This window comes from Erinaceus europaeus, chromosome 7, assembly GCF_950295315.1.
Source record: "Erinaceus europaeus chromosome 7, mEriEur2.1, whole genome shotgun sequence".
Lineage (NCBI taxonomy): Eukaryota > Metazoa > Chordata > Mammalia > Eulipotyphla > Erinaceidae > Erinaceus > Erinaceus europaeus.
The window spans coordinates 27,811,614-27,827,311 of NC_080168.1; the positions used below are offsets into that span (position 1 = coordinate 27,811,614).

The window sequence follows — 15,698 nt, forward strand, 5'->3', positions numbered from 1 at the left end:
TGCCTGTGAAGCGACTCCCCTGCAGGTGGGAAGCCAGGGGCTCGAACTGGGATCCTCTCGCAGGTCCTTGTGCTTTGTGCCACCTGCGCTTAACCCGCTGCACTACTGCCCGACTCCCCTAAGACTTATTTCTAACTTCAGTGTATGTCTTTAGATCACCTTCATCCTGTCTCTCATAAACACCAGTCTGTTCTCTAAAACATCATATTTTTGTTTTGTTTTACTACACACATCAACTATATCACACAACCCTGGCCAATCTCTGTCTAGATTATTTCATTTAGTTAATGCCCTTGTGACTTCATTTCTAAGTTAATGGTCTAGACATGACTCTAAGCACTATTTTAAGTATTTCAAGAGAAAATGAAACTTAATATAATCATTATTCAACTCATAAACAGCATTAAGAAGATTTTCAGACCCATGAAACTGCCTATCAGCAATTATACTACAAAAAAGACTGAGAATAAAAACTGTTTGAAAGGAAAAGAAGCTGATTTGTACACCTCAAAATGTCTTTTCTCTCCAGAGACTTCAAAGAACTAAACTACACTTCAAAAAATCTAAGTTTAGTATTTCTTACCATGCTTCACTGGGATGTGACTCAGGATGTACAATGTATTCTTTAAAACTTATGATATCATTTAAGTTTGAAATAAGGTTCTATGAATAAATTCTTCTTGAAATCTACAGGATTTCCTCTTTGTATTTCAAAGGCAAAGATGCTATAAGAGTAAAGCACCATAAAGAAACTGATGTCAGGATCAGAATTACCTCATCATGAATCAGCTCCCGTGGTTCTATCATGTACACAAAGGTGTTATCTTCAAACATACCACTGCAATATAAGAAAATACACAAGGAGAGAATGAACAAACAGAAAACAGAAATAACAAATGATCTCATCTTTAAAAATAAAGAGCATATCTGAATGAATACCTTTACATATTTAAAGATATTTTTATTCATTAATATGAGAGAGAAAGGAGAGAGGGAGAGGGAGAGGGAGAGAGAGAGAGAGAGAGAGAGAGAGAATCAGAATCACTCTGGCATATGTGATTCTAAGAATCAAACTCAAGACCTCATGTTTCTAAGTCCACAGCTCTAGCCACTGTACCACTTTCTGGGTGCTTAAATAGTTTTACATCACCCTCAAATCTAATTCACATTTTCACTTGGACTCCCACTCAAGTCTCAGTCTCAACAATTACTACTCCAAAATGATGTACAACAAATACAAATTTCTTGTTATAAAAGTGTCCTAAATCTCTAAAAAAAAATAGACAGATTTTGATGTATAAAAATAATGTAAAACTAGCTGACATTGGAAAGAAGTTGTCTTTTAGGTCAGATGGAGCGGGTAAATAGTGGTATTTATATACTTTCCTCGTGCTTGGGGGCTACTTTCTGCCCTAATCCAGCATTCTAGCCCTATTCTCAACTCCGACACCATCTTTTCAGACAATACTTCATCCACCTGTATATTAGCTATCAGGCTCAGGCAAAAATTACTAAAGTCATGGGCCCCTTGAAACATACCTAAAATAGACTTCCTAGCTTCTTTCCATCTGAAAGACCCCTAATTTCTTTTTATTATTATTTGTTAGAAGCAGTAACTCTAGAATTCCTTTAAGTAAAATTTTAAGCATGAGTTATTAGTTGCTTTTCTGCCTGCAGTGGAAAATTCCTGTAAAAAAGGGGGGCTAGACAAAACCCACACACCAAGATGTAAGCCACCTGTTGTTTGTCTTAAAGAGAATAGCTAGCCTAACCAAGTCCTTGAAACCCAATCACTTGCTCAAGGTCGAGGGAGCTGATAGCCAGGTGGTCTTGGCAGACAACGAGAAAGTGTGGTGACCCTATTTTGCATAAAGGCTTGAAATTAGACAATTCTTATAGGCTGCTTAGGGTATGGCAATATCTGAAATGATTGGATCCTGCGTTTTCTGTAAAATGCTATTGAGTGTGTGATAGAATTCTAGTTTTGCATATTCCCCACCCAGAATGTACTCTAGAATGCTATAAATTGTGTGGTTTGAGCCTTGTTCAGGGTCGAGCTGGTGGACTGCTGTCAGTTACCTCTCGGCCCGGATTCGAATTCGTGAATAAACATCTTTTGCTTCCTTGCAGTGGATGGTGGTTTGATTTTGCTCGCTAACATTATTATTTATTTATAAAAAGGAAACATTGACAAAAGCATAGGTTAAGAGGGATAAAACTCCACACAATTTCCACCACCAGAACTCCATATCCCATCCCCTCCCTTGATAGCTTTCCTATTCTTTAACCCTCTGGGAGTGTAGATCCAAGGTCATAATGGGATGCAGAAGGTGGAAGGTCTGGCTTCTGTAATTGCTTCCCCGCTGAACATGGGCATTGACAAGTCGATCCATACTCCCAGCCTGCCTCTCTCTTTCCCTGGCGGGGCAGAGTTCTGGGGAATCGGAGCTCAAGACACATTGGTGGGGTTGTCTGCCCAGGGAAATCTGCCTGGCATCATGATAGCATCTGGAACCTGGTGGTTGAAAAGAGAGTTAACATATAAAGCCAAACATGCTGTTGACTAATCATGAACCTAAAGGCTGGAATACTGCAGATGAAGAGATGGGGGGTGGCGTGGTCTCCATTCTGTAGATAGCTAGTAGGCATATTTTAGTTATATTCCAAAGGGCCTCTGGCTATACTAGATTTTTTTCTTTTTTTTTTTCCCCTGAGCCTGAAATCTGATATGCAGGTGGATCCTAATTATTGTCTGGAGCTATCCCAGCCAGCAAGAGCCTCCGAAAATTTTAACAACAAATGGTGCCCCACGTTGGGGCCCCAATGTAAAAAAAAATGTAAAAAACTAGAACTAGAACTAGAACCCAATGTAAAAAAAGCATATTACATTGGGTTCTAGTTCTCCCCCGCCAAGAGAATTGGATCAGTCCTGTTAATTTCGCGGGCCCGCTTGGCCCCGCCCCTAGGGACCCCGCCAGAGTGCCTGAGTTCGAGAGTTGGAGAGTTGAAGAGTTGCAGAGGGCCAGAGGTCCAGAGTTAGAGAGTTAGAGAGAGTGCTTGCGCCGCCGCAAAGAGACAGCAGAGTTCTGTTTGGTGATTAGTTTGTCTTAGTTTATGAATCGTTGTTCCTGAATAAAGAAATACAGCTTCCCTGCCCAGCCGTATGTCTCTGGTCGTCTCTGTTACCCGCCCGTGAAGCTATCCCAGCCAGCAAGAGCCTCCGAAAATTTTAACAACAGTCTGGGGAGATGATGTCATATCTGGGCAAAGGACCAGAAAGCTGGATCAGGGAAGAGAGTAGCTCCCAAATATGGGAAAGGGGTATAAATATTGTTGACTGTAAACCCCATCGAACTGATGCGATCTGGGGCCCATATTCAGCTTAGAAGCCTATGTGACATCTGCATCCCTGTAGATCTGAGCTCACATTCTGTTGTCATGAGTAGGAACATTCCAAGCTGCCCCAATATCAGGACCCATCTTCCTCAGATGTAGCATAGAGTATGTTGTCCAGCCTCCCTTCAGAGGATGGATCATTCTTGTTGATCCAAGTTGAGGGCAAGGTCCTACGGGGGTCCACAAAGGAAAGACCTCTAATTCATCTTCTCTATTTCTACATTTGAGTTCCTGTTTATTAAACAATTTGTCCTGCTTACTATCTTACCACCTTTCAGCAACTAAGTTGCAGACACGACTATGATTCTATCCTGACTTCCTTGGGCAGATGACCTCACCAACGTGTCCCAAAGTCTCACCTCTCCAGAGCCCTACTCCACTAGGGAAAGATAGAAACAGGCTGGAGTACAGATTGACCTGCCAACGTACATGTCCAGCAGAGAATCAATTACAGAAGCCAGACCTTCCACCTTCTGCACTCCATAAAGAATTTTGGCCCATACTCCCAGAGGGGTAAAGTATAGGGAAGCTTCCAAAGGAGGGGATGGGACACAGAACTCTGGTGGTGGGAACTGTATGGTATTGTAGCCCTATTATTTTACAGTCTTGTTAATCACTGTTAAATCACTAATAAAAAATGTAAAAAAATCAAAGCTATATTTCTTCTAAAAAAATAAAGAAGTTGCCTTTATTCTCACAAATAGTGAATTGTTATCAAGCTATATGAATGTTTCACAATCATATTTAATTCTGAAACATATAAGGAATTTTTAATGTAGCATATGATTTTCAGCATCCTTTTTCATCCCATGACTACAAGTAAATCTTTACACAGAATCTTACTGCTTTGGGTGGTCTAAAAGATGTCTACAGATGTTTTATAAGAGCTGATTTTTGGAACTCACATAGGAGTTCTCCATTTCTGCACCTCATCCTCACTTAGCTAACTGATAATTATATTCAGGCCTAATGTGAGATAGATAGACACCCCTGGGAAATTTTCCTGGCTTGGTCTGAATATCCCAGAAGTCCATCTTCCCCATTCAGTATCTACTAAAATGGCAAAACAAATATCAATTTATGTAATCACTTGTTCTATCACTGGGTCTTCTGTAAACTCTGAAGTGTTAACAGAGCAGGTACCCTGTCATCCTTGTTCATCATTCTATATTCAGTTTGCAACATGGGATAGGTAGAGATAAGTCACTCAGGGACTCAGGAGGTGGCTCAGTGGAGAGAGTTCATACCTCACCATGTGTAAGCATCAAGGTTCAATCCCTGAGCACAAAGGGAGAGGTTCCACAGGAGGAGGAGCAGAGCTAATGTATCTCTCTCCCTACCTTCTGCTCTTTCTCTCTAAAAATACAGAATTTAAAAAAATGGACCACAGGTGACGCTTAGTAGTAAAACATGGGCACAAAGCCATGGTCCATTCCCTAGCACCACATAAAGGAGGTTACTGAAGTGAAAAATCTATGAAAAAAAAAAAAAGATGGAAATGGTGAGCAGGTGGAGCAAGCTTACTCTCCCAATGAGAGTTTACTTACTGAAGTCCATTGCAGGTGGACAGAGCCGCCCGGGAGTCCTTAACACCACGGATGCTTCCATGGTAGTAGCAGTGCTCTCCACCCTACAGTGCAGAAAGAAGTTTAATGGGTTAATTTTGTTCTTTGGACTCTTCCATGAAGCAGAACAGAAAAGCACTTATAGTCCCGGAAAGTCGTTTAAGCTGCTGTAAAATGGCTCAGAACACCGGGAGATGTTTCAACTTGGTTATGAGCACATATGTGCTAAATTTAATGACAGAGAAAAGATTTTAAGAACGACTGCACATATTATATATAAACATTAACTTCTATATAAGCTGCATATTGTGGACTTAACGTGTCAAATTCTACTTGCATTGGAAATTCTGGGATAAAGGATGTCACACATCTCAACAATTTGAGGAACCTGGCCGGTATTCTGCAACTAAGTTTCAGATTTTCCACATAATTCTGAGAACAACATCAAACTCATCATTAAGCACTGTGTGTCACACCAAAAAGCTGTCTTACAAGCCAGGTGACTATTAAACATGCATAGCGAGCTTGTCACATTTATTTGACCTTTCTACAAAAAGCCATATTTCTTCAGATTTTCCTGAAAATATCCTCCCTAGCCCCTCAGAAAATATCTTTAAGTCTTTAGTTTTCCTTTCCTTTCTTCTGTTAGTTTTTAAAATTTTTATTATTTATTTATTTTGCCTCCAGGGTTATCGCACTGGGGCTCAGTGCCTGCACTACAAATCCACTGACCTAGAGGCCATTTCCCCCCCCACTTTTGTTTTCCTTGTTGTTACTGGATAGGACAAAGAGAAATTGAGAGAGATGGGGAAGGCAGAGAGGAGGAAGAGAAAGATAGACACCTGCAGATCTGCTTCACCACTTTTGAAGTACCCCCAAACCCTGCAGGTGGGGAGTGGATGGGAGGGTGTGGGGGTGGGGGGGCTTGAACCTGGGACTCAAACTGAGATCCTTACGCCTGTCACTGTGCTTCACGCTATGTGTGCTTATTCCAGTGCACTACCACCTGGCCCCTAAGTCTTCTGATTTTAAGATTCATTCACTTACACTGAAAGCTAAAGGTTGATACTCTTTGAAGATAACAATCATTGTTAATTATTTTAATTATGGTGAAGTCTTATCTGAAGGGAACTGTCCAGTCCCTTGCATACCTGAATGTAGATTACAGTACTTTCTGGACCTCAGATGAGGTTTGGGTAATGCCCAGCCCCTAGTGCTCAGCATCCTAAAAAGCTTTAGTGTCTAAATTGTGCAGTTAATTAAGCACTATAAGCAAATCAGTGGGTTCTAGTTTAGTATTCACAGAAATAGATTTTCTGTTTCTTATTACTAAATTTACATCAAATGTTAAAGTAAGTAATGCTAGAAAAATACTGCTTGGCATAATTCCTCTGTAGCATCTTGTAAATATCACTGTAAAGTAACATCTTTTTTTATTAACAAATATTTTATTACTATTACTATTACTATTATTACTATTATTATTATTATTATTATTATTATTATTATTATTATTATTTTACCAGAGCACTGATCAGCTCTGGCTTATCGTGGTAAAGGAGGATTGGCCCTGGGACTTCAGAGCCTCAGGCATGAGAGTCTCTTTGCATAATCATTATGGTATCTATCCCTGCCCAGCAAAGTAACATCTTAAGACAATTCCTTTTAAATGATTTCTAATTGTCCCTCTTGGACAACAGGAATAACCATTGTGGCTCAAGACAGAGAGACGACTTCCAAAGGAGCCCTAACGTTGGTGTTGCAAAGTCAGTCCCTTCCACCCAAGGATCTGTCCATCTGAACACTCATTATCTCCCAGTAACCATACTTTCCACATACAGATCATGAGCTGGGCTCAAAGTACTAAAAAAGAAGACTCTATCAAAGACAACAAAATATCAGACTGAACCCCAAATAATTAGGCTCTCAAGTCAGTGTTAACTTTCTTCACTAGGAAGGCCCTGGGCTGCTCAGCAGTGACGTTGAGATCATCTGCTGTTAGTGGGACACCAAATTATAAGTTGACAAACAGCAGAAAGGAGACCCAACGAGGGCTCATTTGACACATGGGTTTAGCATGGGTTTAGATGTATCTCCGTGGGTACCAGCATTTTCACATTCAAAACTGTCAGCTACTTAAATTCAACAGAAATAGAGCTTTGGATAAATGGAAATTAGTAAGTATTCAAAGGAACATAAAAAAATCTCAATGTTTCTTTCTTTTTTTTTTTTTCCATCTTACTACCTCCACAAACTAGGTAATATTCAAGTAATGGTTAATTCGCTGCACAGTTGCCAAACTCAGAATTCGAGTGGAAATTCACTCACTCCTGCATATAATAAAACACCAGAGTCATGTACATCCTTTGAAACATGTGCTAATCAGCAGTGGCTGTGGATTTCATTGTGTGTCTAAGGATAACAACGCAGAGGGGAAAAAATCAGCATTATTTTTATCCTTTTACTGATTTATTGCACTGTTGCTACACGGGGCTGCAATTGTACATCTCCCCAAGATAAATGCCAGGATACCTCTCCCACCACCAAGTGGTCATCTCCCTCCACCAGGGGCTCCTGGATAATGACAGGAATGACTTGATTCTATTCACTTTAAATATCGGGTGGTTTTAAAAGTCATGACATATTTCTACATATTTTTCTATGCAAAAATGTGTCATGATTTTTAGAGCAACCCAACAGAACCTGATGGAAAAAAGAAAACATTGTTTCCATCTCAGTTACTTTAAATGTCGCCTCTATGTGGAGAGAAAGGAATTCTGATACACTGCTGGTCCCAACGCAAACTAGCGCTGCCCTCAGAGAAAACAGTATCAAGAGTCTTTAAATAGATAAAAACGGAAATGCCTTATGACCTAGCAATACAGCTCCTCAAAGGAGATTAAATCACTAACTCCAAGGGCTATGTGCACCCTTGTGTTCACAGCTGCATTATCACAATAGTCAGTGAGTAGAAGCAACCTAATATCTGTGCCTATCCACAGGCAACTGAGTAACAAAGTTAGGGACAGTATTCCATGGAATACTACTCTGCAATTAAAAAGGAAGACATTGTGTCCCTCAGGACAAAATGAATGAAACTTGGGAGATAAACAACAACTAGATGGTTTCACTCATATGTGGAATACAGAGAACTGAAACACATAAACTTGAAAAAAAAAGAAAAAAGTAGCCAAAATGTCTCCCAGACTTTGTGAGAACTATGGTAATTATGGGTAAGAAGGGCACATAACTTTGGTGGTGGGTATGATGTGAAACTCTATCCCTGTAATCTTAAAATCTTGTAAATTATTATTAAATATTAATTTTAATAATATAAAGTTCAAGGTTTTCATATTGCCTCACCTTTATGTTTATTTAATTTTCTGAAAAATTCAAACCAACCAGTTTTTATTTTCACTGTTTAAGAAACTATCAAAATTTGGTTCTTTATGGTGACCAAGCACTGATGCTTGCAGTGGATTCCTAATAGTCTAGAGAAATATTTGAAAGTAAACTGCATGTGTAATGATTAATTATGGACATTTTAACTCTCTCTAAGACTATAAGAAACCCCTTTCATTTCTCCTAGTCCTGGTACATCTAGGATATGCCCATAGTTCTTGAAATTCCTTCTCTATGATTCCTTACCATCACACCAACTTTGTTGACTTCAACCAAATCACTACTGGTGCTGCCATCCCACATTATGCTGCTATTGAAATCCTACTGTGGACTGTAACCTGAGATACTAGTCCGAGAAGTCAAACTCACAACTCTTCAAATCTGGTGAGATCTTTCCTAACACATGGGACTACCTACGTCCAAGTTAAATAGCACATTATTTAACTAAGTAACAGATATCAGAGTAGGCTAGGGTTTAGGGTACTGGATACAGGTATACACTTATCCATAAATAAGGGGTAATCATATAACCCAAAGTCAAAGTGTTCAATAATGGTTGAAGTGTCTAAAGAAGGCATCATAAATTCTGTAATTGATTTAAATTAGCAGGACAGCCTAGCAACAAGGCCCAAAGAAGACAGATCCCAAAAACCTAAGGTTGGGCTGAACAAATAACTCAATGCCTAAACAACTGAGAGAAAATCTAAGATAATCAGATAAAGAAAGGACTACAAAAGTTGGATAAGGGCAAGAGACTGGCTCACTTAATAATGGTCTGTTTGATCAATATCACACCATCTGATCATCTGGGGCCCTAGTAGGGAATCCTTGGATTCTCATACACATATGAGGGGCCTTGACCTCTAAAGGGTCCCTCTCTCCACTACCACTGGTCACTTCCATAAGGAACAGAGTCTTGTGGACCCTCTCAGGACCTTGGCTCTACCATAAAGCAATGATGGTAGGGATAGCCCCAGTCTCTGAAGGGAGGCTGGAGGTATCCTATCCTGCCACTTGAAAAAGACTGGTCCTGAAATGAGTGTAGCCTGCAATGTTCCTCAGATGTGACCATGAGCTATAAGCTCAGATTAATAGGTACTTAAAGGTTACATAGGTTCTGGTGCTAAATCTAAATATGCATTTATATATGGGCCCTTGAGCAGGTGGATACAGGTACATAGTTAATTTCAGCCACAGATATTTTAAATATTTATATAAGAATAGGAGCTATTCCCTTCCCTAATCCAAATTCCTAGCCCTTTTCTCCACTCTGACACCATTCTCTCAGACTATATCCTCATCAAGCCTCAGACTAGCTACCAAACTCAAGCAAGACTACTATAGTTGTATGCCCCAGGAACATGCCTAAAATGGTTCTCCTAGCTTTCTTCTACTCTAAAATCCCTAGTCTCATCTGCTCTCATCCTATATTCTGGTTCCTGTTCATTAATCATCTTGTCTCAATTTAGGTCATGCCACTTTCCAGACACCAAGCTACAGATGCTACCATGACTCCACTCCGACTTCTCTGGGCAGATGACCTCACCAGTGTGTCCTGGACCCTCACCTCTTCAGAGCTAGGGAAAGATAGAAACAGGCTGGGGGTATGGATCAACCTGTCAACGCCCATGCTCAGCAGAGAAGCAGCTACAGAAGCCAGAAATCCTATATTCTGCTCCCCATAAACAACCTTGATCCATACTCCCAGCGGGGGAGAAGTGACAGGATGAAGATAAGAGGACTCTGCACTCCAGCTCCATCAGCACCCAGGGAGAGAGAAGGAAAAGGAGAGGGACATGTGGAGGTAGTTATGATGTCATGAGTGGCTCAGAGGGAAAGAGAGGAGTGAATCAGAAAAAGAAGGGGCAACTATGTATAAACATGGATAGATATTTATTCTCTAGTTGTAGAGAAGTTGGTTGGCTCATGTCTAAAGCTTTAGGGGAACTGTGAAGGATTGCAGTGGGGAGAGTGAAGATTCAGAACTCTGGTAGTGGGAATGGTGTGGATTCAAATCCCTGTCGACATGTAATTCTGTAATATAAAAATATATTTAAAAATGAAAATATAAAACTAAAGAAAAAACATTGTTATCTCCCCCAAACAAAACAAGAAAAAGTAAGTAAACTGCATAGAAGTTAGTTCACCGATGTGTACATTATAATATTCCAGCTTCTGAATATAGTAAGAAAATTATCATACTGTATTCTAATAATCATTCTCTATGTAGACATTTACAAACTGATCAACCTATTATATCAGGATACACCAGTCAGTTTAGTAAGTCAGTGAGCTGGTAGTGAAATTATTTAACAAGAGATCTACAATTGGATATACATACTTGAATATTGGAAATAAAGAAATGAAAAAGCAAATTTTCAAAAAATTAGCCACTGAAGAGCCCAAAATCAGTTTAATTATTTACCTTCATTAAACTTAGTGGAAGAAAATGACTTTGCATTTGTTAAATAAAGTATCCGAACATTCGGCAGTGCCAAAGGCATATAAAATTTTAATAGTTCATACAAATTATACTATTCAAACTTAAAATAGCTTTTTGAAGAGTCAGTGTTGTCTGCTCTCTTAGTTTCATGGGGAGTATTTTTAACTTTTCAGCCAGGACCCATGCGCATCAGTGAGGGCCATATTCCACACTTCAATGATCCCTATCAAGAAGACTCCATGGGAGAAGTGAGATACTACTGAGCTTTGATGATGATTTGATAGGGAAAGCACATGCGCACACACACAGGCACTCCACCAGTAGCAACAGCAAGAATAGACTTACACGACATCCACAAAGGCAGAGATTTTAATCTAATTTTCACTGATGTATATATCCAGCACCTAGAACTGTCATTAGATGATAGTATGTCAATTCAATATCTTTTAAAAATATTATTTACTTATTCCCTTGTTGTTATCATTATTATTATTATTATTGTCATTACTGTTATTGTTAGGACAGAGAGAAATGGAGAGAGGAGGGGAAGACAGAGGAGGGGGAGAGATAGACAGACACCTGCAGACCTGCTTCACCGCCTGTGAAGCAACTCCCCTGCAGGTGGGGAGCCAGGGGCTTGAATCGGGATCCTTATGCCAGTCCTTGAGCTTTGTGCTATGTGCACTTAACCCACTGCGCTACCACCCAATTCCTTTAATATCTTTTTAATGGTGAACAAGAATGACTTGTTTCTGAGCCTAAGTGAGAAAGGAAATCAGTTTCTAAGGAGCAGAGGACCTCTGCTGAGAGGGTAGATATCCACCTGCAGGTGAGACAGCTCACCAGGGAAGGAGTCTACACCCCAGGCTCAAGTCCCTGGTCTCCACTGCTTTGGGGGAAGCCTCAGTGGTATGTTATATATGTAAGTATGTATTCATGTAAGTATGTATGCATGTAAGTATGTATGTATGTATCTATCTATCTATCTATTTATATATCTACTCTCCCCTCCTTCTGTCTGAGAAAGTCAACCCAAAGTGGTAAAGCCCTACTGAATACCATATGTTAACTTCTGTAGGATGGCCTTACTGGGTATAACAAATGTTTTGCAAACATAAGGTCTCAGTTTCATTTCCCATCACAACCTATGACCTAGAAGTGCCCTGGTCTATTTCAAATATAGATAGGTAAAGAGAGATAGCGAGAGATAGAGATAGTGGGAGATTTTTTTTATACAAACTTTCTGAAATGAAAACCCTTACTATGCATAAAAGGTTAGAAGATGTATCAACTTTTTTATCCCGAAAGTCACATTAGTAATAACAGTAATCAAAATATTGAGTTGCCAGAAAAATTATACCATGTTTTTCTTCTTTTTTCAATCTGTTAGACAAAAGACAGAAATTGAGAAGGGAGAGGGAGATAGTGAGGGAGAGAAAAAGACAGACACCTGCAGACCTGCTTCACTGCTCATGAAGCTACCTCACAGGTAGGGGCCCAAAACCAGGTCCTTGCACCTGGCACTGTGTGTGTTCAACCAGTTGTGCCACTGCCCAGCTGGACGTGTTTTCTATGCAAAAATGCATCATGACTTTTCTAACAACCCAATGTCAAAAAAGTAATCCTTAAGCAATTATTAAAAATACACTTAAAATGTATTAGGAACATCTTTTATTATAGTCATTTATATAGTAAAAGACTAAACACAACCTAGATGTTAGTTACTATGATGTATTTAAAAAAAAAACATCATAGTAAAAAAAAACAGAGTTGGCAGTCAGCTGAGGTAAAGAACAAACACCTCATCACAGACCCCTGCAAGCGTCAACCCGGCTTGGACCTAGCACGTTATGATTGGGCCCTCCTCAATCGCTATCGAACAGGCCATGGCCGGTGCGCCGCTATGTTCCACCGCTGGGGAGCCAGAGACGACCCGAACTGCCCCTGCGGCTCCAGACAGACTATGACCCACATAGTCAACGACTGCCACCTCTCCAGATTCAAAGGAGGTCTCGAAACTTGACATCAGGCTCAACCTGACGCTGTTGACTGGCTACGAAAGAAGGGCAAACGCTAGAAGAAGAAGATTTAAACAAATATGGCAAATGCAAAAAATTATACATCTACAAAAATAAAAGTTTATTTATGCTAGTCTTACATCAAAAAATGTTCCTTCCACAAGGTAGCATGCACTAAATCATCTGACTTTGGGGAGTTATGTATAAATATAGTATAAATATAGACACCCAGAAGCAGACTATTAGAATTAATTCATTATAAATACAGAAAGCAAGTAAGATTGGATATGAGAACCACTGGGAGAAAACAGGTCATACATAAGAGGAAAGCAATGAACAGAAAGAAAAAAAAAACCTTTCATAAACATTTCTTTTTGCAGAGCTGAAATATCCTTTGTCTTAAATTTTAGTAATAAATGATACAAGATTTGATATGTCTTACTAATGGTAATGCCGCCTTTGGGGACCTCAAATGACCTCTGGAGGCCAATTAGCTGTTCTGCTTCCTTTAAAAAAAATAAGAAACTCTGAGTGAGAAGTTTGGATCAGGTTACTGCAGCCTGCAAAGGTGGTTCATTTGCTGAGTCTATAAAGTTCTCAGGCAATCCTTCCTACTCCAGACTCATGATTCAGCATCCGCAGTGCTCACAGCACAGCTGACAGAAGCCTTGAGTTGTACAAATGCCAAAAAGCATAGTTTCCAGGCTTGATTTAGCTTTTTCTGCTCACTTTCCACAGCATTAATTTTTAGGGAGATTCAATAATCCCCAAGATAAGCCCAAGGCAAGAACTGACAGAACAGTAAGAAAAATATATGGAACTTCTCAATCTACGACACCAAATGAAAAAGGTTTGGAACATACACTAAATGATAAGCATGCCCACTACTCCTGGACACTAAATGCTAAGTGCTATGAACACCAGACCAGTATTTATAATTCAAGCCACCTATATTTCTTGAGAGTTTATCAAACTGAAAATACCACTTCTCGATGCTTCACAACTCAGCAAGCTCCAGAAATAAAAGGTTCACTTTTGTGCTAATACTCATGAGAAATTAAGGGGAGGGAATCCAATATTTCCTATCTTTATTTTGCTTCCCTCTGTCTCTTCTGTCTATGCCTATGGTATTCATTATACTGCTTAGATTTGCTGGTATTCCGTAGGCTGTCTCTTCTTTCTATGCCTATGGTATTCATTATACTGCTTAGATTTGCTGGTATTCCGTAGGCTGCCAGAAAATCAGAACCAAGAAGTGTAGCCATTCCATCTCTTTTTAATTTTATTTTAATCTTTTTTTAAAAAAAATTTTAGTGGGAGATTAATGGTTTACAGTGAACAGTAAAATATAATAGTTTGTGCATACATAGCATTTCCACATAGCAATACAACCCCCGCTAGGTCCTCATCTGCCATCATGTTCCAGGAAGGACCTGAACCCCTTCCACCACCCCAGAGTCTTTTACTTTGGTGCAATATACCAAACCCAATCCAAGTTCTGCTTTGTGTTTCCCTTCTGATCTTGTTTTTCAACTTCTGTCTATGAGTGAGATCACCCCATATTCATCATTCTCTTTCTGCCTTATCTCACTTAATATGATTCCTTCAAACTCCATCCAAGATGGGGTGAAGAAGATGAATTCACCATTTTTAATAGCTGAGAAGTATTCCACTGTGTATATATGCCATTATTCAGCCACTCACCTGTTGTTGGACACCTGGGTTGCTTCCAGGTTTTGGCTATTACAAATTGTGCTGCAATGAACATAGGTATACACAAATCTTTTTGGATAGTCTGTTTGGTTCTTTAGAATATATCCCCACAAGAGGAATTGCAGGGTCATTGGGTAGGTCCATTTCTAGCCTTCTGAGAGTTCTCCAGACTGTTCTCCACAGGGGTTGGAACAATTTACATTCACACCAGCAGTGTAGGAGGGTTCCATTGTCCCCACAGCCTCTCCAGCATTTGTTGCTGCTACGTTTTCTGATGTATGACACTTTACTCTCTAATTTTAATCTAAGCCCATGTGCACCTTATTGACCTTCCTTGAAGGAGCAAAAATTCATCTTCAAGTGAAGGAAAGCTAGTACCCAATTACCTTTATGTTACAATATATGTTGGCCATCAGCAGGTTTGCCTTCGCTGTAGTTCAAATTCTTCCTTTGCACAATAATAATAATATCGACCTCATAGAATTGTTTTTTTATTTAAAGTTTTTTATATTTATTTATTTATTCCCTTTTGTTGCCCTTACTATTTTATTGTTGTAGTCTTTGTTGGACAGGACAGAGAGAAATGGAGAGAGGAGGGGAAGACAGAAAGGGGGAGAGAAAGACAGACACCTGCAGACCTGCTTCACCGCTTGTGAAGTGACTACCCTGCAGGTGGGGAGCAGGGGGCTCAAACTGGAATCCTTCCGCCGGTCCTTGTGCTTTGTGCTTAACTCGCTGCACTACTACCAGACTCCCTGAATTGTTTTGAGGATTAAGAAAAAGAGTGTGACCCCCACACCTATGGACATCTAATCTTTGATAAGGGGGCCCAAAGGATTAAATGGAAGAAAGAGGCTCTCTTCAATAAACGGTGCTGGGAAAACTGGGTTGAAACATGCAGAAGAATGAAACTGAACCACTTTATCTCACCAGAAACAAAATTCAACTCCAAATGGATTAAAGACCTGGATGTTAGACCAGAAACAACCAAGTACTTAGAGGAAAACATTGGTAAAACACTTTCCCACCTACACCTCAAGGACATCTTTGATGATTCAAACCCAATTGCAAGGAAGACTAAAGCAGAAACAAATAAATGGGACTATGTCAAATTGAAAAGCTTCTGCATAGCCAAAGAAACTGTCACACAAACAAGGAGAC

The 15,698-nt window shown here is 39.7% G+C and overlaps 1 protein-coding gene across 4 annotated transcripts in view; it reads right to left on the reverse strand.

Moving 5' to 3' along the window:
• Positions 1-15,698, reverse strand: part of ADAM23 (ADAM metallopeptidase domain 23) — a 215,902-nt gene that overhangs the window by 89,517 nt on the left and 110,687 nt on the right. For all 4 annotated transcript variants that reach the window (XM_060194041.1, XM_007520191.3, XM_060194042.1 and 1 more), the window contains exons 5-6: positions 4,944-5,026; positions 775-838 (exon numbers count right to left, since the gene is read on the reverse strand). In XM_060194041.1, coding sequence (XP_060050024.1) covers positions 775-838; positions 4,944-5,026 — 147 coding nt within the window. The remainder of the gene's footprint in view (positions 1-774; positions 839-4,943; positions 5,027-15,698) is intronic.